We start from the raw sequence: 16907 nt of genomic DNA, 5'->3' as shown, positions 1-16907 counted from the left end.
ATTTCTCTGCCTTTTCACGGATTTTCACCTGTCCTGATAAAATGACCATTTGTAAAGTCATCTTTTCAGATGCCAACTGCCCAGGCAAAGGCCTTTTCCATCATTCTCCATGTTTCTCCTTCCTGTCCGTTCAGACACCTCTCACCAGTGCAGCTGCTTTGAGCTTCAGCGACTAAAAGAATTTCAGTAGTCTAGTTTTCTCTCGCCAGCTCTTTCATTATGTTTATACCTACCTTTGTGTATGTATTGATCTAACACATTTCTCACAGGAATATCCCTTGTCGAAAGGTGACATCATTAGAGAAACCTTGTACTTAGCACACAGTTGAGGAGTGTGTTTTATTGTTGATGAGACTTGGTCCTGCTTTCCTTTTCTTTGTTTGCCCATGGGAGAAGTCCTTCTGTGCCTGTGTGCAGGCAGTTCTCTAAGGAAAGCAGGTGGGAGATGGTGCAATGGAGATGTAACAGTTGTCTGCAGACTTGTGTGGAGAAGTCTGAGGCAAGACAGGAGGTAAATCCCCGTTGGCCAAAGACAGCAATGGGGAGGTAGAGGAGGTGAGGAACAAAGCTGACCGTATATTCAGACCTCAAGGGACTGCTGTTCCTAGCTGTCCAGAGCTCCTGAGGAGACACTCTGCATCACTGCCAATTGCAGAATGCTTCTATCATCTCTTCTCTGAAGTGAAAATTAAATAAAAGTACACTTTAAAATTAATTTTAATTAGGTGCACTTTTCAATTTTCGTCTGTAACTACATTGTGAAAGGACTCCAATTAGCTGTAGAAATTTTGAAGACTTGAAAAAAAATAAAGAAAGACAAATATCTCCTTAGGGCTTTCTGTCTTTTAATGAGCCCCATGGGGTATTTGGCCTTAAGTAAAGGAATCTCAGCTACTGAGAGGAAACTGAACAAACTGCTCAAGTTGTCAAAGTCAGAAGCAAACCCCAAAGTCCCTTGAAGGACTGATTGGCCCCACTGAGGGCCACTGCTGACAAAGCCTCCCCAGGGACTCGTTACAGCAGAGAACTGGAGGCTGTGCTTGCAGGTAGGCAAAGGCCCTGTGCAGGGGGCTGGAGAGCTGAGAAAACCCTGGCTTTGTTTCACCCAGCAGAAAGTCCAAGCCCTGACCCTCAGGCCCTGGGCAGGCAGGTCCTGCCCCTCGTGGGGGGCTCAGGGCTCTTCCCGGGGGCAGTGGGGTGTGAGGGGGAGCAGTGCCAAAGGCAGGGAAACTGGACAAGCCCTCCCGGCTTCCCCAAGCAACGGGGAAGGAGAAACGGAAAGTTCTGCCTGGGAGGCCTTGGTGGCAGAGGCCACTGCCATAGCCAAGGGGCCCAAGGCCTTGCTCCTGTTGGGCCTTTGAGCCTTGCCAGAGCCCTCGGCCATCTCTGCTGCAGGCTGTCCTGCACTCTGCCACGCCTGCACCTCTTCCCTTGCCGGCTGCACACACCCATCTTGCTTTCCCACACAGCTCTGCCCTCAGCATTTCTAGACCTTTACTGATCTCTCTCCACCCTCACCGCCTGTTCCTTGAAACACAAAGCCACGGGTTGATCCAGACTCCCTCTGGGGGACCTCTTGCGCCACAAGGCTGCCCTTTGAGGGAGAATTCTTTTTCCTCACATGCAGTCTGAACCTTCCAAGTGGCACTTTGTGGAGGTTTCCTTCTCTTCCAACTACCCAGAAAAGCTCCATCATCTCTGGAAACACCCTTCAAGCAGTTATTATAGAGCCCTGGGCGTGAACTTCATTAGCCTAATGAAGCCCAGGTCCCTCAGGCCTCCACACAGGCCCCAAACCCCATCCTGGCAGATCCCATCTAGAGCCTCTCCAGCTCCTGCCCATTCCTCCACAGTAGAGCGTCCCACATACAGACACACTAGTCCAGATGTGGCCACACCAGTGCTCAGTCAAGGGCCATGATAACTGCTGTCTGGCTGGCCACGCTCGCCCGAATACAGCCCTGTGTGCAGCAGGCCTTATTCCTGGTCAACATGTGCCACTGGCTAATGCGGCATCCCTCATCATGCCCAGGCTCCTCTCCTCAAAGTCACAGAATCACAGAATCACAGAAGGGTGGGGGTTGGAAGAGCCCTCTGGAGGCCCTGGCCACACTCTTCTTCACACACCCCAGGATACCACTGGTCTTTTTTAACACAAGGGCACGTCTGGCTCATGGTGAACTTGCTGTCTACTACAATTCCCGGGTCCTTCTCTGCAGAGCTGCTCTCCAGCAGGTCAACCCCCAGCCTCTACTGGTGCAGGGGGTTATTCCTCCCCATGTGCAGGACCCTACTCTTGCCATTTTTGAACCTCATGAAGTTCCTCCCTGCCCAGCTCTCCAGCCTGTCCAGGTCTCGCTGAATATCAGCACAGCCTTCTGGTGTGTCAGCCACTCCTCCCAGTTTAATATCAACAGCATGTTTTAGTTGTATGTTTTAGCAAGTACTGCAACAGATATCACCTAAATGAGAGTTTCAAAAATCTAGGCAAGTGCAACAATCATAGAATCATGGAATTGTGTTTTTTGAGAACCTCCAGGGATGGTGACTCCACCACTTCCCTGGGCAGCCTGTTCCAGTGTTTGAGAACTCTTTCAGGAAAGAAATCTTTCCTCATGTCCATTCTAATCTTCCCCTGGTGCAACCTGAGGCCATTTCCTCTTGTCCTATGACTTGTTACTTGGGAGAAGAGACTGACCCCCACCTCACTACAACCTCCTCTCAGGTAGTTGTAGAGAGCGATGAGGTCTCCCCTCAGCCTCCTCTTCTCTGGACTAAACAATCCCAGGTCTCTCAGCTGCTCCTCACAAGACCTGTTCTCCAGACCCTTCATCACCTTTGTTGCCCTTTTCTGGACACGCTCCAGCACCTCAGTGTCTTTCTTGGAGTGAGGGGCACAAAACTGCACACAAAAGTTGAGGTGCGGCCTCACCAGTGCTGAGTACAGGAACACAATCACCTCCCTGCTCCTGCTGGCCACACCATTGCTGATATGGACCGTGATGCTGTTGGCCTTCTTGGCCACCTGGGCACACTGCTGGCTCACGTTCAGCCGCCTGTCGAGCAGCACACCCAGGTTCTTTTCGGCCGGGCAGCTTTCCACCCACTCATCCCCAGCCTGTTGCAGTGTGTGGTGTTTTTGTGACCCAAGTACAGGACTCGGCTGTTGACCTTGTTGAACCTCATACAATTGTCCTCAGCCCATCGATCCAGCCAATCCAGGTCCCTCTGTGGAGCCTCTCTACCCTCAAGCAAATCAACACTCCCACCCAATTTAATGTCATCAGCAAACTCACTGAGGGAGCACTCAATCCCCTCATCCAGATCGTCGATAAAGATGTTAAACAAGACAGGTCCCAACACTGAGCCCTGGGGGTCACTGCTTGTGACCAGTCACCATCTGGATTGAACTCTGTTCACCATCACCCTGTGCTTGACCGTCCAGCCAGTAACCTCACCCAACCTGAGCTACTTGTCGTGACCAGTAACTCCACACAACACACCTTTCCTGTCCTGTGTAACCACCATACCAAATGGAAAAGAAGTTATTGACGAACTCAGTCGACACTTCACGGACAATTTCATGGACATTTGAGAGGGGTGGCCCACAGTTAAAGCAGTGATAGCTGTCTGTAAACAGTATGATTGGAAGGGCTGGTTGTATATGAAGGTCTTTTGGATAGTGTGGGACCTGACTATGACAGAAGTGGGATGGAATAACGGGTGGAGATTGGACTGGGCCTGGCTGGGCTGGACTTACTTCTCTTCATGAAAGCTCCCGTGGTGCTATGTCTCAGTTTCGTGACTAAAACCATGCTGAGAATACACGAATGTTCTAGCTGTTTCTGAAAAGTGTTTGAGAAGCCTCAAGGTGTGCTCTGTTTCTGACTGTGCCACACCAGTGAATAAAGGGATGAGGGTGCAAGAGGTTGGGAAGAGAAACAAGAAGGCCATTGACCACAAATGGTCACCTTAACCCGCAAGTATTCTTGCTTTTACTCTTCTTTAGTCTTCCCCTGTCCCACGGAGGTTGATGAGGGATATGAGCAAGACACTGGGTGGTGCCTAATATCTTGGGGTTGTTAATCCACAATACATACAAAACAAGGAAGAGCTGGCTAGGAACGGAAATGTCAGGGGTGAGAAGGCAGAGTTGAGGATCCTGAGAAAATGGGAAGAAAGTAAAGAACAGGTTTTCTGGAGGGCCTGCTGAGGGACATCCCTAGAAGAACCCACGGCCTACAGCCCTGAAGAGAAGACGAGTGCAAAGAGCTGTTTGATGCTCAAGGATCTCCTCTACATGACCCAGAATGTTCCACCTTGACATGCTGGAAGTCACATCAAGGTGGCAGGAGACTGGCATGGCTGAGAAAGGAGCTGCTGGCTAAAACCAAGCATGAAGGGGAAGCCCAGAAATGGTGGCGGCTGGATGCCTTCCAGCCTCCTTGGTTCTGGGATTGTGGGAGGAGAGGGACACTCCAGAGCTCTCGGCAGCACTGCCCTCTTGCCAGGAGCTCCCTTCGTCCGAGGCAGGCAAAGGCACGGTCAAGGTTGCTCTGATGCTGAGGAAACCTGGGGGTGTTCCATGAAGGCTACGGGTCCTGACCTCCAGCCTCTGGGAAGGGAGAACATGTCCCTCAGGCATTGCTCAGGCCTCTCCTGGGGACAGTCTGATCTGCACGGTGCAATGGCAAGCTCAGGTGTGGGACACTGTAGGACATCCTGTGGTGGAGACGCTCAAGGGCTCTGGCAAGACACAAAGCCCCCAAGAGAGCCAAGGTCTTTCTCCCCTTGGCTAGGGCTGTTGTCTCAACCCCCAAGGCATACCAGATGACCCCTTCACACTATGAAACCAGCACCTCAGTGCCTGCTCATCCCACCCAGGACAAACCCAGAATCAGAGGACCTTTACCCTGCCCTTGGCACTGCACATCCCCACATCACCCTGCCCCAGGAAAAACCCTGAGGAATGGCTGAGGGACAGGGTCTGCCTTGCAGGGGCTGGGGAGTCAGGGCTTTCTTTTGGCTTGATGAAGCACAGCAACGGTTACTCAGCATCAAAGCCACCTTCATGTTGACTTTGACTACCTGTCCTCACTGCCTCCAGGTTTGTCCTTTAACCAGCCCCCAGGGAGGCTTCGTCAGTAATGTCCCTCAGTGGAACCCATTAGTGCTCCAAGAAACTTTGGAGTTTGCATCTGACTTTGACTCCTTGAGAGGTTTCCTCAACTTCCCCTCAGTGTCTGAGTTTCAAGGACTCAACATCAAAACCACCAGAGAGATGATTAAAAAGTTGTTGGGCTGTTGCTCTGCTGCTGATCTGGGCTGGTCTCCTGGGACAGAGAGAGCTCCTAGCAAGCAGGCAGAGCTGCAGGGAGACAGCTCTGCCCAGCAGCAGCTGCTCTGCAAAGCGCAGCAGGGCAGAGGGGGCTGCCAGTGGGCACCAAGGAGAAAGGAGCGGGGCAGAGAGAGGTTGAAGGCAGGGGAGAGGGGGAGGATGGCTGAGAGCTCACTGGAGGAGAACTCTTCCCAGCCTCTGACACAGTAAGTCTCTGGGTGCAGGGTGATGTGTCAGTGGTTCCTTGCAGGATCTCCTGAATGTGTGCAACCTCTGGGATCTGTCTGTGATGGAGAAGAGGAAGCCGGGCTGCAGAGCAGGGCTTCCCTAGTGCAGTGTGAGAGGGACAGGGCATGACGGCTGCCTTCTGGTGGGGATGGCTGTGGGGTGTGAAGGTGGGTGTGCAGCCAGGGGTGCCCAGGGCTGTCCTTCCAAGCTGTGTCTCTTCACCTCAGGTGGCTGTTACCTGGGGCAGGAACTCTGTCATCAGCCAGGATCAGCACTCTGCCTGCCCAGGGAGTTCCTCACGGATCTGTGGGGGAAGCTGTGGGTGGAAGGAGAAATCCCCAGCAAAGGTGCATCTCTCCTGACACATAAACTTCCTTCTGCAGATAAAAGGGAGTGAGAGGAACCAGCCTGGGATGCCACCAACATGGATGTGCTGTGCTTTGCTGTGTAAGGAGAAGGCTTTCCCGAGTGCCAGCTGCCTTCCTCTCCTGTTCCCCATTTGCAGAAGGATCAGGGTGTTGCTCTGCATTTTTTCTCCAATTCCTACTGCTCTTGTTCTTGTTTGTGAATCTCTGTGTCATGGGGAGTGGGGGCGAGGGGGTGTTTCAGATGCATTTTGAGAACTCTGACTCTGGGGGCCTCTGGGCAATGCAGTGTGTGGAATTTGGGAACAAGCTGAGTCTCCTTTCAAGAGATGCTGGGCACTGTCTTTCGAGCAAGTGAGCAACTCCCTGGGCTGAAGGGGTTGAAGTGTCCTTCCCCCATTCTGGGGGCACCTCAGCAGGGGAGGATGGGAACCTACTGACAGCCCCATTTTCCCCCACACGCACGCTGCTGTTGTCATGTCTGGAGAGAGCCTGGAGATGGAAAATGGGGGTGAGAAAGGTTCTGTGTCAGCCGTGAGTGATTCTGAACCAGAGCTTGCTGTTCAGGAGACCAGAGTTGGAAGGGCTGGGTCCCTCCCTGGGCTCTTCCCTCTCAGACACAGCAGGTCTGGGTGCTGACTCCATCGCACTGCAATAAATAGGGACAATTGTCACACGGTCACCGAGGCAAATACCTCTCACTCAAGTGAAGCACCCATTGCCAGGAACAGCTATTGAATGCACGGGCTGTTTGACACCACTGCAATAGCACAGGTCTGACTTCTCTGGAGCCCATGGGTAGAGTCCCTGCTTGTCAATGCTGACCTCACAAAAAGGGACTGTCTGAAGTTCCCTCAAAAATGAAGCCATTGTGGGAGATATCTATGGGAAAAGGGATAAGACTGGTTCAGTGAAATCTGCCCTCACTTATCAATGACTTTTTCTCTTTCAGCAGTCCCTCATTCCTGCAATTAAATAATGTCCAATGCCAGCTCCATCAACCAATTCCTCCTGGTGGCATTTGCAGACAGACGGGAGTTGCAGCTCTTGACCTTCGGGCTCTTCCTGGACATCTACCTGGCTGCCCTCCTGGGCAATGGCCTCATCATCACCACTGTAGCCTGCGACCCCCACCTCCACACCCCCATGTACTTTTTCCTCCTCAACCTCTCCCTGCTCGACCTGGGCTCCCTCTCCACCACTCTCCCCAAAGCCATGGCCAATTCCCTCTGGAACACCAGGGCCATCTCCTACACAGGATGTGCTGCCCAGGTCTTTCTCCTTCCCTTTTTTATGGCAGCAGAGTATTTTCTTCTCACCGTCATGGCCTACGACCGCTACGTGGCCATCTGCAAACCCCTGCACTACGGGACCCTCCTGGGCAGCAGAGCTTGTGTCCACATGGCAGCAGCTGCCTGGGGCACTGCTTTTCCCTATGCTGTGCTGCACACGGCCAATACATTTTCACTGCCCCTCTGCCAAGGCAATGCTGTGGACCAGTTCTTCTGTGAAATCCCCCAGATCCTCAAGCTCTCCTGCTCAGACACCTACCTCAGGGAGGCTGGGCTACTTGTGGTCAGTGCCTGTTTATCCTTTGGTTGTTTTGTGTTCATTGTGGTGTCCTACGTGCAGATCTTCAGGGCCGTGCTGAGGATCCCCTCGGAGCAGGGACGCCACAAAGCCTTTTCTACCTGCCTCCCTCACCTGGCTGTGGTCTCCCTGTTTGTCAGCACTGGCTTTTTTGCCTACCTGAAGCCCCCCTCCATCTCCTCCCCATCCCAGAATCTGGTGATGGCAGTTCTGTACTCGGTGGTGCCTCCAGCAGTGAACCCCCTCATCTACAGCATTAGGAACCAGGAGCTCAAGGACGCCCTGAGGAAACTGATGACTGATTGCTTCTCAGAAGCAGCAATGAACTACCCATCTTCCTCTGCCTATCACTAGTAATGGAACTCATTACCGGCCCAGTCTGTCTTTCGTGGGTTGTTTGCTTTAGTTTCTTGGTGTTTTATCTTTTCTAAGCGGTATGAAATCTTTCATTAAACTAATGTCCAAGAAAATGTTATCATTCTTCGTCCTATTTCTATGTCAGTGTCTGCCTGTCTTGTGTGCTCCAGAGACTTTGTGTAAATAAGGATTTGTGCTCTCCGTGTGTTTAATCCAAATAAAGGACCCTGCACTGACTTGATTGTCTGAGTTCCTTTCTGCAAGATCTTCTGTGGAGCTGCGGGGGAAGCATCTGTGTGCTGAGGTGGAGGGGGCAGTAGCCACCCTGAGCTGGGTCTGCCTCCCAACTTCACCAGCATGGCCCTGGCCACCACAGCCCACTTGCTCTGCAGAGCAGCACCAGCAGTTCAGGGTCTGTGGGGAGCCTGGGGAGGGGGTGCAGGAATGGCCGTCCAGGTCAGCAGAGATGAGCTCTGTAGGGAAAAGTCTCTGTGGGGAGATGGGATGTCCCGGGAGAAGAGCAGGGCACCGTGTGTGTGTGCAGGGGGGACATGGAAAGAGAAACCCTTTGGTGTGGGTGGCAGCTCGGGTCAGGCTGCCCTTTCCCTGGGGCAAAAGGACCTTCCTGAGGATCCCCCGGGCCACTTGTCTCCTGCTGTCCTGGGGAGCACGTTTGGCACGTGGGTCTGCAAGGTGCCTGAGGTGGGGATCTCCTCAGCATGCGGACTGGATGAATGTTCTCAGTGGCCTGTTTCTTGCTCTGGGTCGTGAAGGATGCGCAGAGCGGTGTGGAGATTGAGGGCACGGACTCCGATTGGGGATAAACCAAAGACCTTTATTGTGTGTTACAGCATCAGTATATACTTTCTCTACTAACACACGCACCACTAAGCAAGCTGTGATTGGTTCACGGGCATTGTCCATGCGCCACTACCACTAGCAGCATTGGGTGCTGTCGTGCAGGCTTGAGTTCCTCTCCTATCTAACGGTGAGGATCTCTTTACTTTTGTATTATCTTTACTCTTGTTCAAGGCTCAGGGCAGGAGCTGCCTGAATCCTGTTAATTCTTCCCATCCCTTCTCTCCTTGTTCCTCCTCAGTGCAACAGTGCCTGGCCGGATTCCAAAGGTCGCCTCTGACTTACTCCTACATCTCCCCCTCCTTTGCTTACAACCAAGACAGCTGTGACAGTCATATGTTAAACGCTTAATACATTGCAGGAGACATGGTATACAGAGAAGGATATGTAGGAAGAGAAGCAGACAGACTAACAACAACTTAATAAGTGATTTAAACCAGCTAACAAAACCCCATCCCTCTAAAAGCTCATTCAGCCATTTCCATGTTTCATCAACCCATAGCTTGAGAACTCCGACCTTCAGCATCTGGATACTTTTATGGATTGACTCGGAGTGATCTGATAAATTCATGCAACACATTCCTTCAAAATCCTCACATCCATGACTTGTGCTAAAAGCAAAACACCAATAGCTGTACGATTTTGCAGCGTGACATGCCCAACTATTACACAGGCTTCTGTAGAACAACTGCACTGGTGCTCGCTCTGAGTGACCAGTTACAGATCAAAGGAAACACACGTGACCAAGGCAAAGTAAAGCAAACACAGGAAAACAAGCTTAGCACCTGTAACTCAGACTATTCCTAGCTAGCAGGAATCCACTTCTAGAAATCTGTCAAAGGCTTTTATATCTTTCCTTTTATCTTTTTTTCTTTTTTTACCCTATTTCTCTCTTTTTTCTTTTTTTTCCCTCTCTTTTTTTCTTTTTTTTTCTTTTATTTTTTCCTTCTTTTTTTTTTTCCCAATTTTCTTAGCAACAGACTTCCCTCCCGCCCCCCGAAAATTGACCAGGGTGGGAGGGGCAGGTCCATACTGCAGTGTTTTTGGAGGGGAGGGGGGAGGTCGTTTTTTGGGGGGTGGGGGGATGAGATCCATTTTTGGGGGGAGGGGGAAGGGTTGGGGTGACCCCAGGTGTGATGCCGGGGGTCCCCTTTCCCCCGCCATGAGCCTTCGGCATCGTCCTTGTCCTCCTTCCTCCTCGCCGGGGGTGGGCAATGGGAGGTGCTCAGCCAGGCCATGGGTGTCGGGGCCGGAGGGGTCGGGGCCGGCCGGCCCTGGCAGCTGAAGAGGAGGACGCTCTCACTGGGCGCGTCTCTCTCTGCCAAACCAGGCAGACACCGTGGGAGCCGGCGCCGCCACCAGCACCAGCTGAGCCACCTTCAGCCGTGACAGCGTCCCATGGAACCAGGGGTACTCGGAGAGGGGGTACTCCAGGGGGTCCATCTGGCGCCTGTACTTAACCGGCAAGGCACGCAACATTTCCAAGCCCCCTCTCTTCCCAAGCCTTGGGGCGAAATTCGTCCCATATCTCAGGGGAATAGATAGTACATGAGTCCACTCCGGGGCCTGCGATCCTGACCCACTTCAAGATACACTTAAGTTGGGACTCAATTTTGGCCTCTCTCTCCTGCACATTTCGTTCCAATTCCCTTTTTAAACTATTGAGATTCTTGCTTTGTTTATCCAGCTGCTCCTTCAGATTATTTAGCTCTTCATGACAGTCTTTTCCTCCGCAGACACAGAGGTACCCATTCTGCCCCGTTGCTCACCCCTGTCCTGCAGAGAAGATTAATGTGACTTCATCATCCTGCTTCCTTTCAGCAGCCTGGGGAGTTCAACGGGGTTGCCACCGGATCAGCTACTCCTTAAGTTACATTCCCAGCCGCTCACCTTTTTTCCTAGGTGATTACTTGTCCGGACGGCAGCTCTCAATCCGCTGCTTTATTCGTTCGGCTGGGCTCTCCACCGGTCGCTCACTGCCGCGATTCAAGTCCCTGTTCGGGAGCCATTTGTGGAGATTGAGGGCATGGACTCCGATCGAGGGTGAATCGAAGACCTTTATTGTTTGCTACAGCATCATTATATACGTTTCTCTACTAGTATACGCGCCACTAAGTAAGCTATGATTGGTGTACAGGCATTGTCCACACGCCACTACCGCTAGCCCCATTGGCTGCTGTCCTGCAGGTTTGTGTTCTTCTCGTGTCTAAGGGTCTGCACCCGTTTACTTCCCTGTTCTCTTCCTTTGCTCTTGTTCAAGGCTCAGGGCAGGAGCTGCCTCAATCCTGTTACCTCTTTCCATCCCTTCTCTCCTTTAAAGCCACCACACCAGCAGCAGCACGTACACAGCTGGGAAGACAGCGGGTCCCATCCCATTCCCCTCTCAGGCTCATCTGGGGTGAAGGTCATGAGGGGGCCTTGCATCCCCTGCAGCATTGACCCATGGATTTAGTTCACTTTGGTCCTTCCCCCTGACATGTTTGTCAGTCCCGTGTTGCAGACTAAGAGATCTCTGTGGCTGCTCACGAGCCGCAGACATTCTCTGTCTCCCTGGGCACGGCTGAGTTTAACCGAGGTGTTGCAACGTGTTTCGATGGCTGCAGGGCCATTTGCAAGCCCTCGCGTTGCTCTTGTCTTTGCCAACTCCTGCTTGTGCTCCGTGCTCATGTTCACCTGCTGGGGAATGGCTCCTCTGCCCATGCTCAGCCTCACCATCTTGTGTGCCACCAGACCCTCTGTGCCCAGTGCAGAGACTGCTTCTTCTGGGACATCATCCCTTTGCTGAGAGGAGCCCGCACGGGCACCAGCTACTATGAACCAGGAGCGTTGCTCTCTCCTCCGCTGTGCTGCTGAGCTCCTTCACAGGGACTGCTGTGGTTTATGTCTCCATGTGAGGCACCATCCTGAGGATAACCTCTGTGCAAAGCCACAATAAGGCCTTCTTCACCTGGGTATCCTTCGCCTTCATATCCTCTATTTCTTCACTCCCTATCGCATAGGCTGGCTGCGTGTTTGACGATGCTGGGCCTGAACAGAATCTGTCTGCAAATTTGCAGGTTCCCCTAAGGAGGTACCTTCAGGAGAAGAATAATTTTAGATAATTTAGGTGTCACCCAATGGAGTAAGAATACACCAGCCTTTGAGTGTTTGAACTGACCCAGAAAATGGAAACTGGGACGACCACCTCTGATTCACCGATTCACCACGCTCAAATTGCTGGAGGTGACTGAGCTTGAGCTTTTGCTCAAATGCAGCCGGTGGTTCAACCTCAGAAAGTTTTCCAGGCGAACCCAGTGCAGAGCTTCCCCTGTGCCAGACTAGAGGCAAAGAACAAGCTGGGCATTTGGGATGTAAGACTAGCCTGAGCCCCAAGCTGAAATGTCGTGCCAACGTGGAGCATCACCCTATACTGAACTTCCCATTTTGCTCCTTGGGTAATGCTACCCATTCTGCCCTGGGACAGAGCCTGAGGGGACAGCACAGCCTGTGGAGAACTTTTGTTTCACTTCTTCAAACCCACCAGCTCCTCCCCTCACTCTCTTCCCCTTGAGTTGTGAATCATCCTGTGTCTGGTCTCATCTGCTCTGCTCCTTTCTATGTCTAAAAACAACAGTAAAGATGAAGGGGAAAACATCGGTCGTTATTGTATATACTTCTCTCATGCTTCCTTCTGTTAGATGCGTATTTTGATTTTAAAAAATAATAACTGAGTACATCCGAGATTTGAGACTTGAACAGTGAGTGTCACCGACTGTGCTGCAGGTGCCTGTGAGAAATTGTTTCCCAGATGCTCCCTCTATACTCAACGGAGACAAGAGAAAACGCTAGAGGCTGGGTCCTCCCAGCCTATATCTGGCACGCAAAAGAAAGCTTACAAATCTCTTTGGGACACCCTTGCTCTGTGTTTCGGTCAGGACATTTGAGGGTAATAGCAATGAGCAGCTGTTTGGAAACAACTGCGTTTCTGTGCAGGCAGATGTCAGATGAGACTGTGTGGAACCATAAAAAATTTCAGTCGCTATTTAGAGTACTAAGGAAGACAAGTCAGACTTGGTACTTATTCCCCCGTCACCCCCCTGCTCTTTCCTGAAGAAACAGAGTGGAGGAAGCTATGGAAGAAAGTGGAAGATTACAGAAATATACTTGATATTATTTATTTTGAAATCAACATATTGTCGGCGATTCCTAGCCCAAAAAGACAAGTATTGAAAAGTAGAAAGAACAGCTTTCACCATACAGATTTGATTTGATTTCATTTCTTTGATTGTTTAATGTTTGTGCAATAAAAGAGGAGAGTTTGGCACATAGGTGTGACAGAGGTTTGCAACAGGTCTGAATGAATGAATTTGGGATTACCCAGGAATGGGGTGAAATAGCTAACAGCCTCTTTAAAATGTGTTCTGGAGAAAAAAATCCTTTGTGAGTGTTTGGAAAGGGTAGATAAGGGAGAACAAATTCTGTGAGGACTCCCACTGAAATGTGAAACAGAAAAATTGGGGTGGCAGAAATGCTTATAGGACTGTCTCTGTCTGTGTCATATAGGAAGACTGCAAGAAAGGAAAGCAGCAGAAAAGGAAGGACAGAACTATTCACCCAGACGGTGAAATTATCACAGTTGGTTTTTGCCAGGTTCCTGTCTCATCAGGATGAACTGAAATTGAGCATGGGACCAGAAAATGAAAGTGCAGTTACTGAGTTCATCCTAGAGGGTTTCTCAGGGCTTGATCAAAGACTACAGCTATTTCTCTCTCTGGTCCTTCTGCTCGTCTACCTGACAACAGTGGTGGCGAACATGACCATCATTTTCCTGGTGTGTACGGACCACCGCCTGCAAACCCCCATGTACTTTTTCATCAGCAACCTGTCCTTCCTGGAGATCTGGTTTACATCCTCCACAAGCATCAAACTCGTTGTGATCCTGGCTTCTGGTAGGAGAAGAATCTCACTAAGCAGCTGCTTTGCCCAATCCTATTTCTATTTTACCCTGGGCTGCACAGAGTTGGCTCTTCTGGTTGTCACGTCCTTTGACCGCTATGTTGCCATCTGCCAGCCTTTGTGTTACGCTGCCATCATGAAGCCTCAGCTCTGCATCCGCCTGGTTGTTGCTGCTTGGGTCATGAGCATCACACTCATGAGTTACCGTCTGGTCCTCCTCCACGCGCTGACTTTCTGTGGCTCCAACAAGATCCACCATTTTTTTGGTGACAACTCCCCCTTGTTCAAATTGTCCTGCTCTGACACCAGCCTGCTTTGGAAACTAGACTCTTTTTTATTGCCATTTGTCGTACTGGGTTCCTTATGTTTAACTCTGGCATTTTACATGAGCATCCTTCTCTGTATTCTACACCTTTCAGCAGCCTCTGGGAGGAAAAAAGCTTTTACTACATGTTCTTCCCATCTCACCACCTTGGCCATTGTATATGGGAGCTGCATTGCTCTCTACGTGTGTCCTTCCGAAGATGTTTCCTTGGAGACAAACAGAATCGTAGCTTTGCTCAACACCGTCCTGTACCCATTCTTAAATCCATTCGTCTACAGCCTTAGAAACAAGGCTGTGATGCTGGCCCTGAACAAAGCCATTGCCCGTGCAACAGTACAGCTTTTCCCCTCATCATGATGCCTTTCTGGACAGCGATTCCAATGACCTGCTGTCACCTCTTAAATGATACCAGTGCATATGTATGTGACCTCCAAACACAGATGCCTCAGGAGGCTGATGTTCTTCTGGGGTTGTGTCAGGCTAAGTGATACGAAACTCATCTGTACAGTCGAAGAAAACACTACCAATGGCAGGAGGAGCAGCTCAGCTAATACCCTGCCTCAGCTCTCCCAGACCCACCCCAGGAGAGCCACCAGCTCATCAAAAGCCCTTCTCTGCAAACTAAGAAGAGCACAGAAGCACAGTGGCAGGTGGGAACCCAAATTACAGGCTCCTGAGGCATGAACAAGTTGTCCCAGCTCCTTCCAGGGCTGCCCTGGGAGAGCCATCAGCCCTGTTTCCAGGTGTCAAACCCATCAAGACAAGTCACTGAGAGCAGCTTTCTGAATCACCACTTGGGCTAAGGGGACTGTTGCCTGGAGGTGGAGGACACCTTTTGGGATGCAGGGCAGGAGCTTTTTTGGATTGCACAGGACTTATCATGGGAAGTTTAGGGGAGGCTCTCGACCAGTGTAACCTGTTCTGTCTTCTCATGAAACTTTACTTCCAACTCTTTCCTGGGTGAGTGAGTCTCTCCTCTGTGTGAATCTATGAGCACAGGGGTGTGAGTGCAGCAACTGCAGCAGGACCAGGGCATCAGACAGGCCTTGTGTCGTTTGTGCCAGCAACTGAGAGACCGGAGTAACTGGACGTCAGAGTTTGCTTGTGGGTGTGTGTGTGAGACTGAGGTGGTCTGTACCAGCACCTAGAATGGGACTATAGCCTCTGGGGCTCATACTGAGGAGACTGAGTGTCAGAGCCCAGGTGCTGGAGGGATCCATCCTGTACAGGTTTGTCTATAGAATAGAATGGTTCAGTTGGAAGGGGCCTACAATCATCATCCAGTCCGGCTGCCTGACCACTTGCCACCAAAAGATAAATCATGTCCTTAAGGGCATTGTCCAAATGCCTCTTAAACACTGACAGGCTTGGGGTGTTGACCACCTCTCTAGGAAGCCTGTTGCAGGGTTTGACAACCCTCTTGGTAAAGAAATGCTTCCTAATGTCCAGTCTAAACCTCTCCTGGTGCAGCTTGGAACCATTCCCACATGCCCTGTCACAGGATATCAGGGAGGAGAGCTCAGCCCCTCCCTCTCCACGTCCCCTCCTCAGGAAGCTGTCGAGAGCAATGAGGTCACTCCTCAGCCTCTTTATTTCCAAGTTACAGAAACCCACTCTCCTTAGCCGTTTCTCATAGGACATGCCTTCCAGCCCTGCCACCAGCTTTGTTGCCCTCCTCTGAGCACCTTAAGTATCTTAACATCCTTGAAAATTGTGGGACCCAGAAGTGCACACAGTACTCAAGGTGAGGCCACACCAATGCTGAACAGAGTGGGATAATCCCCTCTTTGGGCTGGCTGGTTCTACTTTGTTTGATGCACCCCAGCTTCCAGTTTGCCCTCTTGGCTGATGGGGAACCTTGGTGACTCCTGTTGAGCCTGCTGTCACCCAGCACCCCCAGATCCCGTTCTACAGGGCTGCTCTCCACCCACTCCTCTCCCAGTCTACACTTGTGACTGGTGTTCTTTCATCCCAGGAGTCGAATCTGACATTTGTTCTTGTTAAACACGGTGACAACTCTGGGTCATGGATACAAGTATTAAATCGAACAGCACCCAGAAAAGGTCTGTGTGTTCCTCACGTACTTCCCAGTATGTATCCTTGCTAAGTCCATTCTGCCTGCATTTGGACACGTTCTTCTCTTTTAGGGGCCCAGGAACGTCACCCAAGAGGACTCTAATTGATGGCACACTCCTCATCAAAATGAGCTTTTAGAATCATAGAATCATGAATAGATTTGGTTGGAAGGGACATTCAATGGTCATCTAAAGACACTGAAATCATTTAGTCCAAACCCCAGCTGAGGCAGGGCCAGGTGGAGCAGGTTGCTGAAGACCTGGTCGAGGTCGGTTGATGGAGACTCCACCAATCCACTGGGGCACTCTGTTCCAGTTGTTGACCACCCTTCCAGTCAAACAGCATTTACCTGTTTCAGACAGAATTTTGTGTCTATATATCTGTGTCCATCACCCCCTTGTCACTGGGAACTACCAAGAAAAGTTTGGCTCCCTGGTCTTCATGCCCTCCCATCAGGTATTCCTATACATTAATAAAATCCCTCCAAGCTTCCTTCTCCAGACTGAACAGTCCCACAACTCTCAGCCTTAACACCTATGAAAGCTGCTTCAGTCCCTTAAACCAGCTCTGTGGCCCTTTGCTGGACGTGCTTTAGTAGAACAGCAACTTCCTCGCCCTGGGCAGCCCAGCACTGGACACAGCACTCCAGGTGTGTCCTCACCAGTGCTGAGTGGAGGGGAAGGGTCACCTCCCTCCACCTGCCAGCATCGCTTTCCCTAATGCAGTTTTAACCTAATGTTTCTCTACCCATCCTGACTGGAATGGCCTGACTTGGGTAGAAGAATATTGAGGGAGACCACGGCAAGGGTTGGGCTGAAGCTGAGGCAAATGGCAG

General features: G+C 51.1%; 2 protein-coding genes across 2 annotated transcripts; both read left to right on the top strand.

The window, feature by feature from the left end:
• Window positions 1-6909: 6909 nt before the first annotated feature.
• On the top strand, window positions 6910-7875 carry LOC147412934 (olfactory receptor 14C36-like). The gene has a single exon (XM_086480810.1). It carries the CDS (start codon window positions 6910-6912, stop codon window positions 7873-7875), a length of 966 nt encoding a protein of 321 aa, XP_086336936.1.
• A 5653-nt stretch (window positions 7876-13528) lies between these two features.
• LOC147412933 (olfactory receptor 6X1-like) lies at window positions 13529-16179 on the top strand. The gene is made up of 4 exons (XM_086480809.1): window positions 13529-13664; window positions 13734-13937; window positions 14196-14329; window positions 16144-16179. Exons 1-4 carry the CDS (start codon window positions 13529-13531, stop codon window positions 16177-16179), a joined length of 510 nt encoding a protein of 169 aa, XP_086336935.1.
• Window positions 16180-16907: the final 728 nt, after the last annotated feature.

The sequence above is a fragment of the Leptosomus discolor genome, unplaced genomic scaffold, assembly GCF_034619465.1.
Source record: "Leptosomus discolor isolate bLepDis1 unplaced genomic scaffold, bLepDis1.hap2 HAP2_SCAFFOLD_35, whole genome shotgun sequence".
NCBI classification, from domain to species: Eukaryota; Metazoa; Chordata; class Aves; order Leptosomiformes; family Leptosomidae; genus Leptosomus; species Leptosomus discolor.
Note: the sequence above shows the minus strand (reverse complement) of the source record. Positions and strands in the feature narration are given on the sequence as shown.

Coding starts and splice junctions, on each gene's coding strand:
- LOC147412934 (XM_086480810.1), top strand. CDS start 6,910: ATGTCCAATGCCAGCTCCATCAACCAATTCCTCCTGGTGGCATTTGCA.
- LOC147412933 (XM_086480809.1), top strand. CDS start 13,529: ATGACCATCATTTTCCTGGTGTGTACGGACCACCGCCTGCAAACCCCC. Junction 13,665..13,733: donor CGTTGTGATCCTGGCTTCTG/GTAGGAGAAGAA, acceptor TGGGCTGCACAG/AGTTGGCTCTTCTGGTTGTC. Junction 13,938..14,195: donor CAAGATCCACCATTTTTTTG/GTGACAACTCCC, acceptor GTCCTTCCGAAG/ATGTTTCCTTGGAGACAAAC.